Here is a 19,677-nt window from a genome sequence, read left to right on the forward strand (position 1 = left end):
AAAGTTAATACTTTAAGTGTAGTAAGTATAGTTATATTTTCTAAAACTACTTTATTTCTCTTTCTTAAGTCTGCGCAAGTAGCGCTGCTAGCACTTATTAAAGATCTTTACTATTTTATTTTTATTTTTATAAGGGCTCTAACTTATATTTAAGCTCTAATTCCTCTTACTACTTTTAACATAGCCGCAGCTATAGCAGTAAAAGCCTGCAAAAAGGCTTGTTCTAAGGCTAAGTTGCCCCCTAGGACTAATTTAACACTAGATCTCTGCTAACCTATAGGCTAAGTCCCCTACTAATAACTAGAAGTACTAAGTTAATATTTCTATATATTTATAATAAAAAACTATATTAGCTTTAATATAAGCTCTTATTAACTTAAAAGTAAATAGCATAAGTTATATTAATAGAGAACTAGCGTGTAAACTAAATCTTTAATTAACACTACTTATCTAAATAATTTACCTAACTAAATTTAATAGAAAATAACTTAAAAAAAGTTTTATCTTTTATACTATAACTATTATAATTACCTACTAACACTATAAGAAGCAGATTAAGCTTTATGTAATAAACATAGAACATTATAACTTAATTCTAGAATAACTATAGCTGTATTAGCATAAGGTTGCCTTTAATTACTAAGAGTAAGTTCTAAACTTTAACTCTTTTTAATGCTAAGATGTATACTTATGCTTACACCTAAACAACACTTAAGTAGCACTTAATATAGAAAGTCTTTAGACTTACTTTTTAATAACTTAAAAAAGAACTACCTAAGTAAGGCTAATAAGCTAGGCCTTTTACTAAAATAAGCTATATAAAATAATTTAATAACTACTTAAACTTAAAAAAGAGAAAGCTTTTAAGAAATCTTTACTTACTTAATTTAAACATAAACTAGGACTTAAATAGTAGATAGACATCTGCTACATAGGACCTGCCTTATTTATAACCCTAGCTTAATAACTAGATTATAAAATCTACGCAGTTATAATTTCTAATATAGACTAAGCTCTAGCTTTCTAAAAACGCACTAACTTAAAAATAATAGTCTCTTAAGACTACTATAACTTATTATATGTTTTTTTCTAAAACAAGTCTAATAAGCTTCTAATATAACATTTATATAATTACTAAATAACTTTTAAGCCTAGTAAACAACCTAGTTATAAGCTACTATATAAAATGTTGCTAAATAAATAAAAAGTGCTCTAAAAATACTTTAATAAAAACTTAAAAAAAAAGTTTATTTAAGCTAGCTTTTTACTAGTAGTGTTACTTATACTATTTATAAAGAAACTTAGGAGTAGGCTTTAATTCTATGTTAACTACTAAAGACTAAACACTATTACTATTAAAAACTAATACTTAATTTTTTTTTATAAAAAACCCTAAGCTAACTAAGTAAAGTAAAGTATTTTATAAAGTTAGATATTATTACTACCTTTAATAAGCTAAAGATAGTAAAGGGTAATAAGTAGCTAATAGTGTTTTAGACTTAATATAAACTATTTAAGTACTTAGTAATGCCCTTTAGCTTAGCTAACACGCCTAGTACTTTTTAACATTTTATAAATAACTTGCTCTAACCCTACCTAGACATGTTTTATACTATGTATATTAATAATATTCTAATCTACAGTAATAGCCTTTTAGAGCATAAACAGCATGTACGCCTAGTGCTAAAGGCTATAGAAGAAGTAGGTCTGTAACTTAACATAGATAAATATAAGTTCTACTAATTAAAGGTTATGTATTTAGAATATGTAATCTTTATAAATAGCATTTAAATAGACCCTATTAAAGTTTAAACTGTGCTAGATTAGTAATACTTAAAAAATATAAAAAATGTTTAAGCTTTTATAAAATTTACTAACTTTTACTAATAATTTATTAACAACTTTTTATAGCAAGTAAGCCTTATAATTATACTTACTAAAAAAGAGATTTAATTTAACTTTAACTTAAATTACTAATAGTTTTTTAACTAGCTAAAAAAAGCCTTTACTAAAGCTTTAATACTTTACTACTTTAACTCTAAACTACTAATACTTATAGAAGCTAATGCCTTAGACTATGTAGTAGCAGAAGTTCTTTTCTAGACTAAGCTAGATAGGACTATTAGGCTTATTACATACTTCTTAAAAAAAATAAGTCTTGCAAAAGGTAATTATAAGATTTATAATAAGAAATTACTTACTATAGTACACTACTTTAAATAATAGCAACCTAAACTAGAAGGTGCAGCGCATTTAATACAGGTTCTATTTAACTATAAGAACTTATAGTACTTTGTAACTATAAAATAACTTAGCTACTAATAAGCTTATTAGTCTAAATAGTTATTTTATTTTAATTTTAAAATTACTTATTATTCTAGTTAAAATAAAGAGAAATTAGATGCCTTTATAAGGTAATTCTAAAACACTTTTACTTAAAAAAAAGTGTAAAAGGCTTAACACTAAACTTTACTTTAACTTAAGCTATTTTTAGACCTTAACTTAAACAAAATAAATTAGATAATTAATTAAATTATTACTAATAAGTATTTAAATAATAAATTTATTTAAAAAACTTTAAACCTGCTCTAAAACAGTGCTAGTTAGTTAAAGAAAGTAATACTAGTTAACTATAAAAACTAAAATAGTAAGCTGTATTACTATAACTAACTTATAATCTCTAATTCTAATAAACTAAGAATTAAAATACTCTAAATTATACATAACTTGCCTATTAAAGAACACCTAGGTAGAGGAAAGACTCTTAACCTACTACAGAGAGAGTACTACTAGCCCTACATGTTCTATACTGTACGCTAATATGTATTATGTTGCTATACTTACTATAAAGTAAAGGCCTTTTAAAAAAGGTATAATAGCCTACTTAAACTACTCCTAATCTTTAAATAAGCTTAAAAAGATATATTAATTAATTTTATTATAAACTTACCTTTATTTAAAAAGTATATAAATATTATAGTAGTTATTAATTACTTAACTAAGTATTAACACTTAATACTATGTTCCTTTATAACTGCCTCTAATATAGCCTAGTTATTCTACTAATATGTATAAGTTTACTATAGCCTACCTAACATAATTATATTAGACAGAGGTACACAGTTTATCTTAGCCTTCTAGGACAAACCTTATAAACAGCTTTAAATTATTCTCTATCTATCTACAGCTTTTTACCTAGAGACTAACAGCTAGACTAAGAACATAAATGCTGTAATAAAATAAGTTCTATAAGTGTACATAAACTACTAGTAAGATAACTAAGTAAAATAGTTAGCTATAGCATAGTTTAAAGCTAATAACATAACATTTAAATTAACATAAGTATCCCTGTTTTTAGCAAACTATAGATACTACTCCTAAATAAAATTTAAACTACTTTTAAATACCTTCTAACTAACTTATTAATCTATATAAGTAATAGATATAAATAGACTTATTAATAAAATTTAAAATATATCTAAATATATTTATAAAAAGCTTACATAGGCTTAAGCTTTTTAACAAAAGTACATAAACTAATCTTAAACCTCTGCCCCTATGTATGCAGCTAGTAAGAAGGTCTAGCTAGACACTAGAAATATTTAAATAAACTAATAATTAAAGAAACTTAATTAAAAGAACCTTAGCTTTTTTATAGTAGCCTATATAGTCTTATTACACGCTTACTAATTAATCCTACCTAACAGCATAAAGATACACCTTGTGTTCCACGTATTATTGCTGCGCTAAGTAGCTTCTAAATCTAACTATTTACCTAGACAGCTAAACCTGCTACCTAAACCTATTATTATAAATAATAAACTAGAATATGTTATAGAAAACATTAAACAGATCTAGTTTAATAAGAAGAAATATATCTATAAATACCTTATAAAATAAACTAGATATAATAAACTGTTATAGAAACCTGTAGAAGCTTTATAAAAGAACTCTATAGTAACTTAATTCTACGCCTAATACTTATCTAAACTAAACCTGTACCCTAATAAAGACAACTTAATGCTAGAACTACTAATGTAAAGGATTCCCTTTCTAATAAGAGGGGGGGTACTGTCACAGTATCCTCCCTAGATCCTAGACATAACTATATTAGACGCGTACTAGAGTATTATTAGTGCACGTCTAACATAAACACAACATAACATAGACATAAACTTAAGCATAAACTGCCTTAACACTAACTAAACCTAAAACAGGCTTAATTTATACTTAAAGTGCTTAAACTTTTAAGCTAAGTATTTAATTACTAATTTCTTTCTAAACCTTCTTGTTCCTTACATAACGTCTTGTACCTACTATAATACCTTACATAGTAATTAAACTAGACCTCTGTGAAGCTCTATAACCTTACTTGTGCACAATTGTGACACCTAGGACTAATTTAACACTAGATCTCTGCTAACCTATAGGCTAAGTCCCTTACTAACAACTAGAAGTACTAAGTTAATATTCTTATATATTTATAATAAAAAACTATATTAGCCCTAATACAGGCTCTTATTAACTTAGGAGTAAACAGCATAGGTTACATTAACAGAGAACTAGCGTGTAAACTAAATCTCTAATTAACACTACTTACCTAAATAATTTACCTAACTAGATTTAATAGAAAATAACTTAAAAAAGGTTCTATTTTTTGTACTATAACTATTACAATTACCTACTAATACTCTAAGGAGCAGATTAAGCTCTATGTAATAAACATAGGATGTTATAACCTAATTCTAGAACAACTATAGCTATATTAGCACAAGGTTGCTTTTAATTACTAAAAGTAAGTTCTAAACTTTAACTCTTTCTAATGCTAAGATATATGCTTACACTTACACCTAAATAACACCTAAGTAGCACTTAATATAGAGGGTTTCTAGACTTACTCTCTAATAACTTAGAGAAGAACTACCTAAGTAAGGCTAACAAGCTAGGCCTTTTACTAAAATAGGCTATGTAAAATAATTTAACAACTGCTTAAACCTAAAGAAAAAAAAGCTTTTAAAGAATTTTTACTTACTTAATTTAAACACAAACTAGGACTTAAACAGCAGATAGACATCTGCTACATAGAACCTACCCTATTTATAACTCTAGCTTAATAACTAGATTATAAAATCTACGCAGTTATAATTTTTAATATAGACTAAGCTCTAGCTCTCTAAAAAACGCACTAACTTAAAAATAATAGTCCCTTAAGACTACTATAACTTATTATATGTCTTTTTCTAAGACAAGTTTAATAAGCTTTTAATATAATATTTATATAATTACTAGATAACCTTTAAGCCTAGTAAACAACCTAGTTATAGGCTACTATATAGAATGTTGCTAAATAAATTAAAAGTGCTCTAAAAATACCTTAATAAAAACTTAAAAAAAGAGTTTATTTAAGCTAGCTTCTTACTAGTAGTGTTACTTATACTATTTATAAAGAAACTTAAAGGTAGGCTTTAATTTTGCATTAACTACTAAGAACTAAATACTATTACTATTAAAAACTAATACTTAATTTCCTTTTTACAGGAAACCCTAAGCTAACTAAGTAAAGCAAAGTATTTTATAAAGTTAGATATTATTACTGCCTTTAATAAGCTAAGAATAGTAAAAGGTAATAAGTAGCTAATAGTGTTTTAGACCTAATATAAACTATTTAAGTACCTAGTAATGCCCTTTAGCTTAGCTAACACGCCTAGTACTTTTTAACATTTTATAAACAACTTGCTCTAACTCTACCTAGACATGTTCTACACTATGTATATTAACAATATTCTAATCTACAGTAATAGCCTTTTAGAGTATAAACAGCATGTACGCCTAGTACTAAAGGCTATAGAAGAAGTAGGTCTATAACTTAACATAGACAAATGTAAGTTCTACTAATTAAAGGTTATATATTTAAGATATGTAATCTTTATAGATAGCATTTAAATAGACTCTATTAAAGTTTAGACTATGCTAGATTAGTAATACCTAAAGAACATAAAAGATGTTTAAGCCTTTATAAAATTTACTAACTTCTACTAATAATTTATTAATAACTTTTTATAGTAAGTAAGCTTTATAATTACACTTACTAAAAAAAAAATTTAATTTAACTTTAACTTAAATTACTAATAGTTTTTTAACTAGCTAAAAAAAGCCTTTACTAAAGCTCTAATACTCTGCTACTTTAACTTTAAACTACTAATACATATAAAAGCTAATGCCTTAGACTACATAGTAGTAGGAGTTCTCTTCTAGACTAAGCTAGATAGGACTATTAGGCCTATTATATACTTCTTAAAAAGAATAAGTCCTATAAAAGGTAATTATAAAATCTATAATAAAGAATTACTTACTATAGTACACTACTTTAAATAATAGCAACTTAAACTAGAAGGTGCAGCGCATCTAATATAGGTTCTATCTAACTATAAGAACTTATAGTACTTTATAACTATAAAATAACTTAGCTACTAATAAGCTTATTAGTTTAAATACTTATTCTATTTTAATTTTAAGATTACTTATTATTCTAGTTAAAATAAAGGGAAACTAGATGCCTTTATAAGGCAATTTTAAAACGTCCTTACTTAAAAAAAAGTGTAAAAGGCTTAACACTAAACTTTACTTTAACTTAAGCTATTTTTAGACCTTAACTTAAACAAAATAAATTAAATAATTAATTAAATTATTACTAATAAGTATTTAAATAATAAATTTATCTAAGAAACTTTAGACCTACTCTAAAATAGCGCTAGTTAGTTAAAGAAGGTAACACTAGCTAACTATAAAAACTAAAATAGTAAGCTATATTACTATAACTAACTTATAATCTTTAATTTTAATAAACTAAGAATTAAACTACTCTAAATTATACATAACTTGCCTGTTAAAGAACACCTAGGTAGAGGAAAGACTCTTAACCTACTACAGAGAGAGTACTACTAGCCCCGCATGTTCTATACTGTACGCTAATATGTATTATGTTGCTATACTTGCTGTAAAGTAAAAGCCTTTTAAAAAAAGTATAATAGCCTACTTAAACTACTTCTAATTTTTAAATAAGCTTAGAAAGACATATTAATTAATTTTATTATAGACCTACCTTTATCTAAAAAGTATATAAATATTATAGTAGTTATTAATTACTTAACTAAGTATTAACACTTAATACTATATTCCTTTATAACTGCCTCTAATATAGCTTAGTTATTCTACTAATACATATAAGTTTACTATAGCCTACCTAACATAATTATATTAGACAGAGGTACGCAGTTTGTCTTAGCCTTTTAAGACAAACTCTGTAAACAGCTTTAAATTGTCTTTTATTTATTTACAGCTTTTTACCTAGAGACTAACAGCTAAACTAAGAATGTAAACACTATAATAAAATAAGTCCTATAAGCGTACATAAACTACTAGTAAGATAACTAAGTAAAATAGTTAGCTATAGTATAGTTTAAAGCTAATAATATAACATCTAAATTAACATAAGTATCTCTATTTTTAGTAAACTATAAATACTACTTTTAAATAGAATTTAAACTACTTTTAAATACCCCCTAACTAACTTATTAATTTATATAAGTAATAGATGTAAATAGACTTATTAATAAAATTTAAAATATATCTAAATATGTTTATAAAAAGCTTACATAGGCTTAAGCTCTTTAATAAGAGTACATAAACTAATTCTAAACCTCTGCCTCTATGTATGCAGCTAGTAAGAAAGTCTAGCTAGACGCTAGAAATATCTAAATAAACTAATAATTAAAGAAACTTAATTAGAAGAACTTTAGCCCCTTTATAGTAGCTTATATAGTCTTATTACATACTTACTAATTAATCCTACCTAACAGCATAAAGATACACCTTGTGTTCCACGTATTATTGCTGTGCTAAGTAGCCCCTAAATCTAACTATCTACCTAAACAGCTAAACCTGCTACCTAAACCTATTATTATAAATAATAAACTAGAATATGTTATAAAAGACATTAAATAAATCTAGTTTAATAAAAAGAAATGTATCTATAAATACCTTATAAAATAGACTAGATACAACAAACTGTTATAGAAACCTGCAGAAGCCCTATAAAAGAACTCTATAGTAACTTAATTCTATGCCTAATACCTATCTAAACTAAACTTGTACTCTAATAAAGATAACCTAATGCTAGAACTACTAATGTAAAGAATTCCCTTTCTAATAAGGGGGGGGTACTGTTACAGTATCCTCCCTAGATCCTAGACATAACTATATTAGACGCGTACTAGAGTATTATTAGTGCACGTCTAACATAAATATAACATAATATAAATATAAACTTAAGCATAAACTGCTTTAACACTAACTAAACCTAGAACAGGCTTAATTTATACTTAAAGCGCTTAGACTTTTAAGCTAAGTATTTAATTACTAATTTCCTTCTAAACTTTCTTGTTCCTCACACAACGTCTTGTACCTACTATAATACCTCACGTAGTAATTAAACTAGACCTCCGTGAAGCTCTATAACCTTACTCGTGCACAATCGTGACAGGAGCTAGCAAACCTAATCTGTAAGGATAGAAATAGAGGTATATATAGTGCAAGATATATAAGGTAGTAGTGTTCTCTTTATAAAGGTTTTAATGCCTTTTAGTTTATTAGGTAGGTAAAAACTAAATAGTAATTATAACCTTCTAACTATAGTTATAATTAAGACTATATACATAGGGTTTGCATGCTTTGCATGCTTGCATGTTTGCCTACTCACTTAGCCTGCATAACCTGCAAGCCTGCAAACCTGCAAGGCTTATTAGATAATGCATTCTGCTAGGCTTTTATCTAAAAGCTAAAGCTATTTCTTATCTGTCCTATCACGTGACTCGCTTAGCGCGGGGCTAAGCGTCTTCCATCCGACGTCGCTTAGGCTGTGTGGGACAGCCAGTTGGGTCATTACGGTCTGATTGTTGGCTGTAACAGTTAAAGCCTTTAGTTTATATAAAAAAGCGCTTATACTAACTTTTTTAGAAGTAACAACATGTTTGTTTGTAATGTATTACACTTATAGCGTCTCTATCCTTCCTAGCTAGCTCTAATTACTCTAATATCTTAAATTAAGCACCTAAAGGCTTAATAATTATGTTTATATAAACATCTATTAGTTTCTTCTACTTAAATAGCCTAAAACTATAATTGCTAATTATAAAAGTTATTCTTTTTATATAGTTTATAATGTAGAGAATAATTTTAAGGCTTATAGCAGCGTTTATAAGCTACCTACTATAAAGCTTAGAAGACCTTCTAAAATTAGTAATAAAAATAGTAAAGCTCTGTTTAAGAAGTTAATCTGTAGTAAATAAAGATACTAGAACAAATAAGCCTATTAGCTATAGATAAAAAGAGGCGTAAAAGTTAATAAATTTATAATCTTCTATTACCTTACCTAGCATAGATAAAGTAGGCGTACCTTATAGCCTTTTTTATAGGCTTGTAATAAAAAGCTTTAAAAGCTTTACTATTACTTTTTTTATTAGTTTACATAAAATAATTTAGTGTTTTTTAATAAGTTTATTTTTAATAAGAAAACTAGCTAGCAGCATAAGGCTTATAAGCCTGTAGTCTATAAAAGTTAATATACTTAGTGTTGTCAGATTAAAGCACTGTTTCTAGGCTTCCTGAGATGAATGATGGGTTTGGATATGATGTATAGGATGATTAATTAATTGTATTAATTGTCTTGATTTATCAATCCTTTTTCTGCTCTACTTGTGTTGCTCAGCTTTTTGTCTACTAAATAGTTAAATAACGTAGCTCTAAGAGCTCTTCTTATCTAGTGTATTGTCTATAAATAACGCATTGCTTGCTACTATAAGGTAGTCTTCTCCTCCTAATTAGAGTGCGTACGTCTGTGTCGCATGTAGGTACAGGATGACTTGATCAGCTGCATCCTAATGGTCAGATGCGGGATTCGTGAGAAACTGTGTGAGGCGTGATGTAGCAAAGGCAATGTCTAGTCTTGTAGTAACTACTGCAAAGAGCAAAGATCTAATCTTCTGCTAATATTAATTTACTTCTAATAGAGTTGCAAAACTAGATTACAGCATAAGTTTAATCCTACTTATAGGTGTAGCGTGCTGCAGGTCTTTTCTGTTAGCTAGCCTAGCTATCTTGTTAATATATAATGCTTATAACAGCTAAATTATTTGTTGCTGTTAATCTTTAATAATCTTAACTCCTAGAAACTATTATAGGTCCTTGCCTCCTATTAGGGTATACTTCTCCTGTAACTAGTCTACTACACGCTGTGCATCTGCTTTAGAGCCTTTCCTGTACACAATAATAAGGTTGTCTATGTAAAAGAAGACAAATATTCTAGCTTTAGTTATGTAGTAGGGTTTATGTAAGACAGCTAAGAACCTAAGGCCTTTAAAAGTTATTATAAAATAGTATTACTAAAGTAAAGAAGAAATTTATAGGCTATATAGTGCTTTTTAAAGCTTTAGTATTATACCTAGTTTCTAATAGCCTCTTAGCATCCGCATGTAGATATTGCAGTTAATTGCTGCATGTACAAACGTGTTAGTTATGTTATATTGTTTAAGCTCTAAGTTAAAGCGTGTAGATATTGCTATTAGCATTTAAAATAAGCGTCCTACTAAAGTAGCAGTGTAGGTATCTTGTGTAGTAATGTTTCTTTGTTAATTACTGTAGACTACTAGTTACGCTTTACATCTTTATAATTTATAGTGCTTGTTAAGCTTATAGGTGTACACCTACATACAATCTAAAATCTACTGTCTAGCTGCCTTAATTAGCTTTATCTAGACCTCTGTCTAAGATTTTATTATCTAATAACTATCTAGGTGTGTTTTTTCTACTGCCTTAAACATCTTATGTAGAGAGTGCTCCTCTAGTTGCTTTTAGGTTAATAGTAGAAGTAGTAGCTAGCTTTTATAAAGTGTCTTCTTTTTAGATAGTATTTTTATTAATGCTACTTTATCTAGTGTCTTGCTGCTATGCTTTCCTACACTTCTAAATCTTATGCTAGCTATAAAGGCTGCAGCCTATAGTATAGTCTTTAACAACCTTATTTAGCTTAGCTTTAGTGCTGCTCTAGCTATTAACTACATAAGTAATGCTATAAGTAGTAGAGTGTTTAGAGAAGATAGATAGTTATCTCTAATCTTTCTTTCTTAATAGTAGCCTAGTAGGTCTACTTTATTAAAATTTAATGTATTATCTGCAGTGTTATCTTTATAGAATAACTCTATCTTTAGCTAATAACTAAGTGTTAGAAGTTTAATTATTTTAATGTATATAGTAATTTTCTTTACTATATTATATATAAAGTTATCTATTAAGTCTTTAAGCTTACTGCTAAAAATTAAGTGTTTATTAAAAATAACATTATGTGTATAGATTACTTTTACTAGCAGTAGTATCTATACGCAGTAAATATTTAATAATTAGTACCTAACTAGATATCTAATCTACGCTTTTAGGTCTAGCCTCTGTAGCTTAAATTTATTCTAATGTGTGTTATTAGTTATTATAAATGCTTTATAGCTATAAGCTTTTAGATGTGTAAAGCTTAGCTTTTAAATTAACATAATAACTCTATTATTTAGAGCTGCTTATGTAAAGAAGATCTTATATAGTGTCTTTTAGTTATTAGCATAGTTTAGCGTCTAATTGTATAAGTATACGCTAGCTCTAGTAATGTATAGCTATACGTCCTATAGTAGGTTAGCATCTAGTTGCATAGCCTATAACTTCTTTTTATTTACACCCTCTAAGCGTTTAGCTTCTTTATTCTAGGCTTATGTATCTAGTGCTAAAGGCTTAACAGTTATTTTATGTAATGCTAGCTAGCGTTCTACTTTTAGTTTTACTGTTATAATCTTATTATTAGCTTTAATAACTTTTATAGTAATGTTATAATAGTTCTTTAAAAAGAGGATAAAAATTATAAAAGCTTTAATAATTAATTTAGCAGACTTATTATTCTTAAAGTAAAGGTCCTACTAGAGGCTAAAATACTTATTAGTAATTAGTATTTAACTCTACTTTTTTATAATGCTCTATGCTTTGTATGCATAGAAATTAATTAACAGTCTTTTACTAGGTCTACTGTTACTAATTTGCAGTGCATAGCTAATTTATTATTATATCTTAGCTCTGCTATATAAGTTACATTAGACTGTTATAATTTCTTTAATTTACACCCCCTTAGCTTACTATATAAGGTGTTAAAGTGTAGCTAGTCTAGGGTGTTCTAAACGCTTATGCTATAGCTCTACTAATGCCTTTTATAGACTATGTTTAGTTCTTATGTTAATTATGTGTGTATAATATAAGCCCTTTTGTAGTAGATAGTACTCTAACACCTATTAGCTATAGATCTTTATAAGATCTTTAATTATTATCCTGTTTAAGGCCTTTAAAGCAGTTAGCTCTGCTTATGTGTCCTACTAGATTCCTTTCTATTGCAGTAGGCAGAACAAGACTAGGTTGCACAGCAAGTCTAGGCACAGTGCAGTGTTATAAAGTATAAGACTGTATGCTTAACTATGTGTTCTATGCTTACTTTTTAAGCTTAGTGTAATTAATCTGTAGCTTTAAATCTATATGTAAGAGTTTCTAGACTAGATAAAGTCTTCTAGTGTTAGTAAATAATAGTTATAGATCTAATTAAAATTATTTATAATATAGCATATTAAGCCTAAGTTAAGAATAAATAATTCTCTTAGCAGATATCTGTTCTAGTTTAAATTAACTATAGCTAGTAATGTAGCTGCCTTAACTCTTAATACTTTCTAGCTTTTAAGTTAGTCTTTTTATATCTTTAGTATAGGTGTATGTAAACTCTTTAAGATTAGTATCTTTAAATTATATCTACACTACTCTTTTAGTAGGCCTTAAAATTCTAAGTTATGCTTATGCTTTAATGCTATAAGCTTTTTAACTCTCTTATTTAGCATCTACTAGTCTAGTGCTCTGTCTAGATAAACATAAAAGCAGTCCTTTAGTGCATAGATGTGTCTGCATGCAGGACATTTAGTGCCTCTTATTTTAGTAGGTTTTTAGCTTAAAGATAACTTTCTATTATCTTCTTAATAATATTAATGTTAAGGTCTACTTTATTTTCTTAATGTTATAACTTTTGCACTATAGGCGTCTCTATTTATGCCCTAAGTAGTCTTTCTACTTTTAGTAAAGTATAATAAGTTATTTATTATAAAAGCAGCTTTATGCTTTTTTATATGTATTAGATAATTTAACATTATATGTTTTTAAAAGCGCTTTATTATTTCTTTTTAATTTATGTTTAGTGTAAACTGTCTGCTTTTCTAAAAAGTTATAGACTAATAAGGGGCAACTTTATTTATAGTAGTTAGAAAGTCCTTTACTATAGCATTAAACTGCGTTGTTTCTAGAACATTTTGTGTCTCTGCTTCTGTGGCAGCGTAATTATACTCTGCTAGCTACAGGTTCTATATGCTTGCGTTTCTTAGCAGCTTTAGGGATGCATTATATTAGTTACACACATGTTCTTGTTTAAATTAGTTGTTAACACCTACTATAGCTTTAAGGTTTATAATCTACTGTCTAAGTAGTTAATCTAGAGAACAGCATGTACGCTGCAGATGCAGGCTAACTGTTAACTAGATAAAGACAATAATCTATTAAAAGCTTAATTACTCTCTTTTATAATTATGTCTGTTACTCTTATACTTGTTAGCCTTAATCTTATAGTATTTAATAGCTTCTTTAAAGGCTCTAACACCGCTTATTAATAGCTTGTTCAGGTGCGTAGGCGTTTTAACATTAGAGGCTAGTAAAAACTCAGCTATTAGCGGCATCTCTAGAGCTCTTAGTTTGGAGATCATTTGGATGGTCAACTTAGGATCCACTTGCGGCCAGATGCCGTGCGCTACACATCTCGATTGCAGCTGCATCATCCAGGCTCTGTAGTCGGTGTGGTCTCGAAGGACGACTGTCGCGTCTCAAGGAGGCTGGGTGGCCATTTTGTATTAATGGAGGCACTGAGACTCTTAATTGTTAGATTAAAGCACTGTTTCTAGGCTTCCTAAGATAAATGATAGGTTTGGATATAATGTATAGGATGATTAATTAATTGTATTAATTGTCTTAATTTATTGATCCTTTTTCTGCTCTACTCGTGTTGCTCAGCTTTTTGTTCTGCCGATCCGAGTCCCTCGCGCACTAGCCCTATGCGCGACCAGCTTGCAACATGCTGCAATTTGCTGCAAAATGCTGTAACATGCTGCAAAATGCTGCAATTTGCTGCAACATGCTGCAAAATGCTGCAAAATGCTGCAAAATGCTGCAATTTGCAGCAACATACTGTTCGAGCTTATTGCTCGTACTATGTAGCAGCTTTCGTCAAACGTTCCTCCTGTCTTGACAGTAGGTGCGCATATCTGACAAGTGTAAGGCCGGATGTCCCAGAACGGGCCAGTATGGCCTCACCTGACCTGTTTGGAGGTCGTATGACCTGTGCTTCGTATATAAGCATGAATCCTGACAAGCGAAGCTTGGCAGCGATTCGTCTCTCTTACAATACACTCCTATCTTTCTCCGAAAGCTTGCTCTCAGTGCTATCCGTGCTACTTACCATCCCATCTTTACACTTAGGATATAAGGCGCAGGAAGACATAGGCTATTCTTTTAGCCTATACAGTAAACAGATACCTGCCTTGTATAAAGATAAAAAAAAGATATTTTAATTATAAAGAGTTTATTAATTAGATTAAGCAGCACTTTTTTTTTTTACTTTAAGCAACCTACAAGACCTAGCCTATAGTTATAGTCCTTAATAATATCTTAATTTATTAGAATAAAGCTGTTACAACTATCTTTAAAGCTGCTAGCTATGTTATTTGTTTTTTTTTACTATACTTACTTAACTATAATCTTATTAAGTTAACCTTTAAAGTATTAAAGGCATAGATTAAAAGAAACTATTTATACTATTAGCAGCAGTATATAAGCTTATAATCTACTAGAAGTTGCTGTAATTTACTGCAAGTTACTGCATTTTACTATACTATACAATAGTTTGCTTACTCTTTCTAAGGCTACTAGCTAATTCTTAGCTAACAACTAAACACTAGTCTCTTATACTCTTACCCTGTCTTACACTTTAATTCTAATAAGAGGATAGAAACACTCTATATAAAATTCTAAAAAGGAAACCTTTATATATAGACTAGATACTAAACTTTTTTTAAAAAAGTAAAAGAATGCAATCTCTAAGAATTAAACTTGCACTGCTTAGATAATATTCTAGCAACTCTGTTACAGTTAAGTTGTATATCACTAGACTATGCGCTGACCTAAGAGGGTACAGGTGCTAGAATATTAACTGTGTGTAGAATAACATATATATACTCTTTTATGTAATAGACTAGTAACTAGACTCTTTCTAGATCCTGCTTTAATCACTTCTACAGCATATCTTTACAGCATCTGCACAACTAGATGTTGGTGGAAGGCTATACTAAACTATATAGTATTGCATGATATTACAAACAATTCTCAAGCAGAAGCAGGTCAAAATAATGTAGCGCGGTGGTGAAATGTCACTATAAGCGGATGGCAGCACCAAGTACAGTCATGTGACTAGCAGTTGAGCCTGCGCGATTTCTTGTGGCATCCTCTGCAAACCTGCAGCTCGACACCTAGATGTCGCTGCCAGGCTGCACTAAACTATATGGTATTGTATGCTACTCTAAACAATTATCAAGCAGGAGCAGGTCAAAATAATGTAGCGCGGTGGTGAAATGTGACTGCAAGCGGATGGCAGCGCCAAGTACAGTCATCTGACTAGCAATTGAGCCTGCGCGGTCTCTGCGATCTCTTGTAGCACCCTCTGCAAACCTGCAGCTCGACACGTAGATGTCGCTGCAAGGCTGCACTAAACTATATAGTATTACATGCTATTCTAAGCAATTATCAAGCAGATGTACGCTAAAATAATATAGCGCAGTAGTAAACTATTGCTGCAAGCTGATGGCTGCATGACTAGCAGTCAAGCCTGCGCGGTCTCAGCGATCTCTTGCAGCACCCTCTGTAACACCTGCAGCTCAACGCCTAGATGTCGCTGCAAGGCTGCACTGAACTATATAGTATTGCATGCTATTCTAAGCAATTATCAAGCAGCAGCAGGTTAAAATAATGTAGCGTGGTAGTGAAATGTCGCTGCGAGCTGGTGAGAACAGATTCTTGCAGGCATATTAGTCAGCAGAGACTCTATTAGGCTTAGCGTTTCCCTAGTTTAGCTTAGCCCCTTCCTAGTCTAGTTTAGCGCTACATTATGCCGAATTTTATGCGAATTTTAGTGTCAGGTGACGTCCAAATGCGGTAATTTTTTTAAGCCGAGGCATTTCCTTTCCTGGAACGACGACAGAGAAGCCAGCTTAGGGAATTGATTATAGATTTCACTCGCTAACGCTCGCGAAATGAGTATGGGTTTTTTTGTCACCCGCGTGGGTGGTTGAAGTTTTGACAGTTTGGCGTAGAACCGTGCACGACGCGAGGCCGTGCATTTCGCGCTAAAACACGGTAGTGGCGCGCCGCGGCTGGACTCTTACCCTGCCACTGGAAACTTAGTTAAATTGCTATTTTTTATGATTTAGGGAATAAATAGCTTTTAAGGTTAAACTGCAGTCTTACAGGAGGCATAGAAAACTGGTTATAAAATGGTAGGATTTATTATTATGTTGTTGTCGAGATATTAGGGTACAATTTTCCCCATTTTTTGGTGAGTTTTGGGGCTGGATGAATGGTAAAACACGTTAACCCGCCGCACTTAAAACTGTGCAACCAGCCGTGCCCCACCCCGATCCGAGTAAGCGTTCTAACTTCTTCACAAACCCCCAGGTGTAGCAAGGCACAGCTGAATTCACTCTCAGCACTCTTGCGCTGTCTCACTCTTAGATGCGATTCTTCAGTATAGCAGCGCCCTATCTTCCTGTATACTTGCTAACCTCAATAGCTGGCACTAAAATCCTCTTCGGTCGAGCGAGAGGCCCTGCTTGTCTCTTCAGTTAGGCTACCGTGTTGGAATCTGATCCTACCACTTGCCTCGTCCGGCTCCATGCGAAACAATGCGTCTTTTGCGGCGCTGCAACGCTGGCGATTTCAGTCTTACCCAGTTTTGCGATGAGGCAATCCCTCCCTACGCCATACTTTCACACACATGGGGAGTGGACGCTGACGAGGTCACCTTCGATGACCTAACAAATGGCACTGGCAAGGATAAGCCTAGCTATGAGAAGATTCGGTTCTGTGGAGAACAAGCTGGATTAGATAACTTGGAATACTTTTGGATTGACACCTGTTGCATCAACAAGGCAAACAAGGTCGAACTCTCGCAGGCTATCAACTCTATGTTTCGCTGGTACCGCAACTCGACTCGATGCTACGTCTATTTATCGGATGTGCCCACAGCTTCCTTCAGGTCGAACAGGAGAAAGAAGTTGAAGAAGCCATGGGAATCAGATTTCCAAAAAAGCAGATGGTTTACTCGGGGCTGGACACTCCAAGAGCTTCTTGCACCGGTTTCAGTTGAATTCTTCTCCCACGAACGGAAGAAACTTGGCGACAAGCAATCGCTTAAAGAGCACATCTGCGAAATCACAGGAATTCCTAATGCAGCGCTTGATGGAGGACTTTTGTCTCGGTTCAGCGACGAAGAGCGATTTTCGTGGATACAATGCCGCCAGACAAAGGTTGAAGAAGATAAAGCGTATTCACTACTTGGTATTTTTGACGTTAAAATGCCTCTTCGCTATGGAGAAGGATCGGCTACTGCGTTTAAACGGCTTGAGGAGGAGATTGACAAGGTAAACAAATGCCTCCAAGACTTACGCTTGACAGATCCCTGTGACGACAAGACGCGTATTGAGGACACTAAGGGTGGGCTGCTAGAGGCCTTGTATCTGTGGATCCTTAATAACCCTGACTTCCAGAAATGGTGTAACAACTCTCAGAGCCGGCTACTATGGATTAAGGGTGATCCTGGCAAAGGCAAAACAATGCTGCTTTGCGGCATTATTAACGAGCTAAAGAAGTCAATGGCTAAGACAGCCCTTCTATCCTACTTCTTCTGCCAGGCCACTGATTCGCGGATTAACAACGCCACTGCTGTGCTGCGAGGTCTGCTGTACTTGCTTGTTAATCAGCAGCCATCGCTTCTCTCATATATACGCAAGAAGCACGACCACGCAGGAAAAGCGCTCTTTGAGGATGCAAATGCCTGGTTTGCCTTGTCTGAGATTTTTACAAACATCCTGCAAGACCCAAGCTTAAACAGTTTATACTTAATTGTTGACGCGCTTGACGAATGCGTAACAGACTTGCCAAAACTGTTGGACTTTATTAGTCTAACATCATCTACATCCTCTCGTGTTAAGTGGATCGTCAGCAGCCGTAACGAGGCCCATATTGAGCAGAGACTACGGCTTAACGATTCCGGAACCAGGCTGAGTCTTGAACTCAAAGAAAACGCTGCGCAAGTGTCCCGCGCTGTTGATGCGTACATCAACCATTGCCTTTTGGAATTACCAGAAATTCAACACAATGACCTCCGAGAGTTGGTCCGAGAAAAATTGCAGCAAAAAGCTAAGGGAACTTTTCTCTGGGTATCTCTTGTCGTTAAAGAGCTAAAAGAGGTGATGGCCTGGGAGGTACTGCAGGTCCTCAATGAAATCCCAACGGAATTAAAGGACGTATATCATCGGATGATGGAGCAAATCAAACGGTTGCGGCGTCAATATCCAGAACTTTGCCGACAGGTTCTGTCCACTGTTATTGCTGCCTACCGTCCGCTACACTTGCAAGAGTTGCATCTTTTATCCGGCTTGCCTACCGAGGCGCAGGACGTAAATCAAGTTGTGAAGATGTGTGGCTCATTCCTTACAATACGAGAAGGCAGTGTCTACATCATCCATCAATCAGCTCGAGACTTTCTATCTGATGAAGCAAGCCATAGCATCTTCCCGTGCGGGATTGGGGATGTTCACCATTCCATCTTCTCCAAATCGCTTCAAGTTATGTCTAAGACACTCCGACAAGACATGTACAGCTTGCGTCAGTTAGGGTATCCTGCCGAGCAGGCTAAGCAACCAGACCCAGACCCATTAGCAGCGTCACGTTACTCGTGCATCTACTGGGTCGATCATCTTTGTGAAAGTCGTGCATGCGGTCTACATGATGGAAGCGCTATTAACAGCTTTATAGAGAAGAAGTTCCTCTACTGGCTAGAAGCGCTTAGCCTCTGTAAGAGCATGCCGCAAGGTGTAGTTGCGATGACGAGACTTGAGACCATAGTAGAGGTAAACTGAGATTAGCGATTATATCTATCTATGTTATCTGCTAATACAAGCTAGGGAAGAATAGGTTCACACGCACTGATCGAACTCGTGCGGGATGCGCGTCGATTTGCCATGTCTCACAAGTGGGCAATAGAGAAGAGCCCTCTTCAAGCATATGGTTCCGCACTCCTATTCAGCCCAACTTGCAGTCTGATAAGAGGTCTTTTTAAGAGAGAAGAGCCGGATTGGATCACAATAAAGCCGGCTATGGAGAAATGGAGCTCGTGCCTCCAGACACTCGAGGGCCATAGCGCGTGGGTCAACTCAGTAGCCTTCTCTCACGACTCGA

General features: G+C 32.3%; 2 protein-coding genes across 2 annotated transcripts in view; both read left to right on the forward strand.

Annotated features, from left to right (window-relative positions):
* Nucleotides 1-15,902: 15,902 nt before the first annotated feature.
* On the forward strand, nt 15,903-16,430 carry BDR25DRAFT_304498 (uncharacterized protein). Its single transcript, XM_033690225.1, is given in 4 exon segments — nt 15,903-15,976; nt 16,040-16,222; nt 16,235-16,236; nt 16,290-16,430. 2 exon segments carry the CDS (start codon nt 15,910-15,912, stop codon nt 16,129-16,131), a joined length of 159 nt encoding a protein of 52 aa, XP_033546236.1. The 5' UTR covers nt 15,903-15,909; the 3' UTR covers nt 16,132-16,222; nt 16,235-16,236; nt 16,290-16,430.
* A 450-nt stretch (nt 16,431-16,880) lies between these two features.
* Nucleotides 16,881-19,677, forward strand: part of BDR25DRAFT_334966 (uncharacterized protein) — a gene marked incomplete at its 3' end in the record, with an annotated part of 4,695 nt that continues 1,898 nt past the window's right edge. The window contains exons 1-2 of the mRNA XM_033692972.1: nt 16,881-19,349; nt 19,404-19,655. Of these exons, the coding sequence (XP_033546237.1) occupies nt 17,121-19,349; nt 19,404-19,655 (2,481 nt within the window). The 5' untranslated portion in view covers nt 16,881-17,120. The remainder of the gene's footprint in view (nt 19,350-19,403; nt 19,656-19,677) is intronic.

Source organism: Lindgomyces ingoldianus (assembly GCF_010093535.1).
Source record: "Lindgomyces ingoldianus strain ATCC 200398 unplaced genomic scaffold BDR25scaffold_21, whole genome shotgun sequence".
Taxonomy (NCBI): Eukaryota; Fungi; Ascomycota; class Dothideomycetes; order Pleosporales; family Lindgomycetaceae; genus Lindgomyces; species Lindgomyces ingoldianus.